Here is a 5,963-nt window from a genome sequence, read left to right as displayed (position 1 = left end):
ACTGTTAGAGAATCATAATTATAAAATCAGTCACTAGTCATCAATTTTGAATTTATTTATTTTGAGTAAAGGTAGGGGTTAAGCCACCAAACTATTTTTAAATATTCATTAGAAATTACTCATTCGGATTTCGAACCTGCAACTACTCAAACGGAGGAAGTTAATTAATTTTGTCACTAAATCAAATGCAAGTTCTTCAGTTTTGAGAATTAATTCAGTGGCCAACTGACTATGATGTCTATAAAAATAATTATATGCACTACTAATTCTTCTGTTTATTTGACTTACATGGCCATTACTGGAGTTGAGTCTACTGAATTGCATTTTCTGTTAAGCCATAATTTTTTTTTTAAAATTATAGTCTACTTGATTACATATTTAATTAATTGTTGTAATTTAAATAACCAAATGAGCTTAGTAGAGATAATGTAGTTCAAATCTCTTTTAATTTATTTTGCATCATGAAGTTCAGGGGTAAAAAAGTAGTTGTGAGATTTTTTTTTGTTTTGTTTTGTTTTCCAATTTCACTAGAAAACAGTAGTTCCAATTAAAATTCAATCATTTGAAAAAAAAATCAATTAAACTAAAGATACCACCATGTCAAAAAAAGATCAATTGAAGTTCATGGGTCCAATTAGGGATGGCAATGGGCCTAGCCCACGGGTATTTTGTCAAGCCCAGGCCTAGCCTGCCCGTAAAAAATTAATGGCCCGCCTGCCTGGCCCAGTCTGACGGGCTTGAAAATCTAGGCCCGGCCTGCCCAATGGGCTTTTCCTCCAGGCCCAGGCCTGCCCGTGCCTGCCTGCCTGTGTCCATGGGCTGCCTTACCCGGCCCGGCCCGGCCATGCCCAATTCAGTTTTTGAGGCCGAATTTCTCCAACTTTTTATTTTGTTTCCCAAAAACTATGGCCTGTTGCACTATACATTAATTCCAAATACAAGTATAAATGTCAAGACATTTTTTACGACGAGAAAATTAGAGACAACTAAGGCAGAAGCAATTACACAAAGAAATGCTGCTATCAAGTAAAAAAAAAGTCTAATTTAATAGCAAAATAACAACGAGATGTAATTTAACATAATAAAAAATATCATCCTCTTGATTAGTCGGTTCTTGCGGGGTTGCCATTTTGCCTACAATAAGAAGAGTATAGTATTAGACCAAATTGCATTCATTTAACACAAAAACTAGTAGTAAGATGGAAATATGAGCATATTTATTCCATCTATAAACTTTTTACTAAACAGAATAGTCTCTATTGCTACATTGAAAAAAAATTCAGCATAATTTCATCTATAAAATTCAGCACAATTCATCACTTAAAAAAAATTCAGCACAATTTCATTTCATCTACAAAATTCAGCACAATTCATCACTTTAAAAAAATTTCAGCACAATCAGCACAATTCAATTGATATTAGCCTATTTGAACAAGTACCTCCCTTTTTGTGCAAAAATCAGTAAATTTAACAAGTACTTAAATTTGAACAAGTACCTCCCTTTGTCTATTGCAAAAATCAGAAAATCAGTAAATTTGAACAAGTACCTCCCTTTGGATTTGGAAAATATAATTCTCAATGTTCTTTTGTCAGTAATTTAAATTGCCATGTTAATTGCTGAGAATTCTGATTTTAGATCAGAATGAAATCATTTCTCTTGTAATCATCATATATACTTTTCAATGAAAAAAAATTGTGAAGAATTAATCATACATACCTTGTTATGCCGCCTCCTTGCAATTTCAGCAAAATTCATTAACTTGAAAGTCCTGTTAACCCTATGCCATCTACAAAATATTCAAAGAAACAAAATGTTGAAATAGAATTGACAAATTGTTTATGACATTCAACAAAACCATGGAGTTAATTTTAGTACCATAAAATTCTGTTGATTTCTCTTCAAAAGCCTTTTGTCTCTCCCTTAGATGTCTAGTCAACTCATTCCCTGAAATATTTATACAGAAAAAATAAAAGATACAGAATTTTCAACAATATAATCCAAAGTTGGTTTTTCATGACAAGAAAAAAAAGCAAGTACCAGTTAGACTAGTGATTCGTTCTGGAATCCTTGAACTCCCTGATTCTACCTCAGACAAGAACACTAGATCAACTTTGGCTGGAATCTCAACTGAAATTAGCAAGGTTCTAAATAGCGTTTATCGCGTCATAGCGGGAAGCCGAAAAAAAAAGCTATAGCGAATAGCGTCGCTATAGCGAAAGCTATGCCACATAGTGTTTTTTTATTTTTATAAAAATTCTATCATATATTTGTACTAAATATCAACATTATCTAAGTCTCATAGAATAATAAATAACATCAAATTGATTAAAAAATTATAGTATTCATATTGAACCAATACAAAGTCCAAATTGCGACTCAAAATATCCATAGTATTACTAATATCATAAACTATCGATCTTTTTCTATTCAAAATATATTCAGCATCATGACATAATCTATCTTTTTTCTATTTAAATTTCAAAATAACCTAGACATCATGGCATAATTAATTATCTTAATCTATTCAAAATATTCAAACTATCATATAGTAAGTATCATTTTGTTACTTCAAGAAATTTCTTAATATATTTAATTTGAGCCTTTATTTAAAGCTCATATAAATTAAAAAAAGAAAAAAAAAAACAGCTCATGTTGCATAGCGCGCTGTAGCTTCCTTATTTGATCTCATTTAATAATTAATATTTTTTTTATCAAAATAATAATTAATAATTTAATATAAAGCTTAGTATGTCAATTATAAAAAAAAATCACGGTTAAAATCCAATCTGAGCCTTTATTTAAAGCCCATATAAATTGAAAAGAAAAAAAAAACAGCATGTTGCATAGCGAGCGCTATTTGCGCTACACGCTATGCGCTATAGCGGACCGCTATAGCGTCTGTAGCTCAAATAGCGTGTTTTAATTATATAGCTTAGCGTTTTGGGTCCAAAAACGCTATAGCGCCGCTATAGCGCGCTATTTAGAACACTGGAAATTAGATAATTTATAATAAATAAAATTGATCGATCACATCCAGAAGCAAATAACAGAAGAGAGAAAGAGAGAGATCAAGCTACATAATAATTAGCACTAGTAAGAAAGAAAGAAAAACCGAGTTAAAGAGATCAAACTACCGTGACTGGAGGAGTAGTGACACCGTGGCGGAGGAGTAGTGGCACCGGCGGCCTTGGCGGAGGACTGGTGGCGAAGAAGTGAAAGAGACGGAGAGAGAGCGATCGGGTGGCGGAGCAGTGAGATGGAGTGAAGGAGAGAGATCGCAACTATGGTGGCGGAGGCAGCGATCTGGTGGCGGAGTGAAGGAGAGAGATAGCGATAGAGAGAGGAGAGACCGAGAGAGACAGAGAGAGGCGAGAGCAAAAGAGAAATGAGACGCTGAGCGGCTGCTCTGGCTACAAAAGTAACAAAACCCTAGATTCAAATTGTTGTATTAAAATATAAGCCCAACGGGCTGCCTGTGGGCTTGGAGTTAAGCCCAGGCCTGCCCTGTCCCGTCCTTAGGCCCGGCCTTACCTGGCCCATCACAGCTCCGGGCCGACCGGGTAAAGGACGGGCCGGGCGGATATTAACGGCCCTCCGGGCCAATCGGGCTTTTTTGCCATCCCTAGGTCCAATTAATTCATGACCATACTACAATTCCTAGTTTCTTACTAAACATTGGGTGAAAAATTAAAGTAGCAGAAAAAAATATTTATACTATTGCAATTTGCAAGATGCGAAAATAATAAACCATATGATTGGATGATGGTCATGAATCATGATGGTGTCGTGTAAAAATGATTAGGCATTGTCAAACAATAAAAATTGATATTTCAACTGTTAGACCAATGATTGATGGGTCAAATCAGTTATATATATTGCAATTTAACGAAGCTTCGACCCTACCCTCATTTACATAGCGTTTATCTTGCATACATCCTTTTCAAAAGAGAAAAAAATTTATTCAACCCTATAAACGAAATTAATTCACGTAACTACGTACAGACCAGGCCAAGTCAAACTGGCTCATAATTAATTAAGTGGCCGTATTGACTATTGACTATTGACTATTAATAAGACCCTTTCTAATTTAAACAAAATATTATTTATTAATTGTTATTATTATTATTATTATTATTATTATTATTATTATTATTATTATTATTTTTGCAATTCGTATATGTTTTTCGCTTTATTTTCTGTTCAAAATATTTCAAGTTCGAGCTATACCAAGTTCATAATTCTACCTATTTTGTTGTCTGCTTAGTCAACATGCCAGGTAGCTTTCACAGGTTAAATTCTGATGTTCTTCCCTTATAAATACACCACATTTGCCCCCTCTATTTAACCAACATATACTTTTTTCTAAGAACAAAACTGTTTCTGTTGTTTGTTTCTCTAGTAATCTCCAACCTGTGAAGTTCATGGCTTCCAACGATGTCTATGGTAATTCACTCGACTTTATCAGATATCACCTCCTCGACGAAGCATATCTCGATATGGTGTTTAAATCTGAGCCAGCAGATCCAGCTGTGACTGTACTCCAATTTGGTGGTCAACCGTCTCCGATGCAAAACGAGCCATCGCTAACTGTATCTCTACCACAAGTAGAAACCTTTGATTGGACTGTGCAGCCAGTCCAAGAGGAGAAGATAAAATTCCGTGGCGTAAGGCGGAGACCGTGGGGCAAATATGCAGCTGAGATCCGAGACTCGAAAAAACGGGGCTCACGGATATGGCTTGGTACATATGACACAGCTATTGAGGCGGCTAGGGCATATGACCTGGCAGCTTTTCGAATGCGGGGGTCAAAGGCGATACTTAACTTCCCGAATGAGATTGGATGTAGCAGTGAACCAGTGATCTTGGCTGGAAAAAACACCAACTGTGTTGATAAATCTACTGATAATATCACAACCAAGAACACATCATCATCTGATGAATCACAGGATAGTTTTGACTGGGGTCAGAACTTGACAATCGATGATTATCAATTGGGTACATGGGCTGAATCAGTGTTTGACATTGATTCAGCACAAGTTCATGCCGAGCAACAAACCGAGCCATTAAAGAGGAAGAGACATGATGAAGCAGATTCAGAGGTGGAAATGGAAAAAAAGAAAGAGAGGTTGGTAGAGTTAGAGGTCGATAGAATGTATACACCGTCAAGCTGGACAGGTATCGATTGTTTCGACTGGGAGGAACTGCTTAACTTGCCACCATTGTCGCCTTTGTCTCCGTATCCATCGCTGGAATATCCTCAAGTTATAGGAAGCAGCTAACAGTTCCCGGCCCTCAGTCCTCCGAAAATCCCTGGACTTTTTACACTAATTCTATAAACATGTTCATTAGATCCTGTAATACTATGAAAACAATCCTATAAACAAGTTCAGATGTTCTGCAGATGAAACCGCGTGGTCCCAGATGAAAACGCGTGACAGCTGTTGGGACCACTTTCTGTGAAACATAGTATCCTGTGAACATACACATATTATCCTGTGAACATACACATATTATCCTGTGAACATATATATATTATTCTGTGAACATACATATTGTACTAGAAATTATGACAGTTGAAATTATGACAGTTGAAAGCGCGTCAGAATTAAGCTAAAAAGGGAATGTTTTTATATACGGGGATTTTCGGGAGACTGTAGTCCGGTGGACGTTACATTTTCTCCAAGTTATAGTCATCGGTTGAGAATATAGCAATTTGCATCAATCTATTATATTCGCTATATATAGAGTTTCCTTTGCATATTCTTTGATTATGTAATTTTATGACAAATTAGCACTCACTTTTTATTATGTGCATGAGTTTCCACTCTTTGTTGTGATTACTTCTTCAGATTTCTTTTCCATTTTCAAGACGAGATATTTGTCTTTCTTGGGATTAAGAACGACGTTTAATTAAATGCAATAAAAGACTAGAAAATGAATTTTTGATGATTTTTTCAGCATA

General features: G+C 35.5%; 2 protein-coding genes across 2 annotated transcripts; one reads left to right on the top strand and one right to left on the bottom strand.

Moving 5' to 3' along the window:
* Positions 1–853: 853 nt before the first annotated feature.
* On the bottom strand, positions 854–3,541 carry LOC144557991 (uncharacterized). Its single transcript, XM_078306678.1, has 7 exons — positions 3,533–3,541; positions 3,136–3,430; positions 2,039–2,128; positions 1,831–1,945; positions 1,718–1,787; positions 1,497–1,506; positions 854–918 (listed from the first exon to the last, which is right to left on the bottom strand). Exons 1-7 carry the CDS (start codon positions 3,539–3,541, stop codon positions 854–856), a joined length of 654 nt encoding a protein of 217 aa, XP_078162804.1.
* An 836-nt stretch (positions 3,542–4,377) lies between these two features.
* On the top strand, positions 4,378–5,280 carry LOC144558433 (ethylene-responsive transcription factor 6-like). Its single transcript, XM_078307282.1, has one exon. The coding sequence runs from the start codon at positions 4,423–4,425 to the stop codon at positions 5,278–5,280; it is 858 nt and encodes a 285-aa protein (XP_078163408.1). The 5' UTR covers positions 4,378–4,422.
* The last annotated feature ends 683 nt before the right edge of the window (positions 5,281–5,963 follow it).

The sequence above is a fragment of the Carex rostrata genome, chromosome 8 (genome assembly GCF_964058835.1).
Source record: "Carex rostrata chromosome 8, lpCarRost1.2, whole genome shotgun sequence".
NCBI classification, from domain to species: domain Eukaryota; kingdom Viridiplantae; phylum Streptophyta; class Magnoliopsida; order Poales; family Cyperaceae; genus Carex; species Carex rostrata.
The sequence above is the reverse complement of the archived record's forward strand: the minus strand, read 5'-3'. Positions and strand labels throughout refer to the sequence as shown.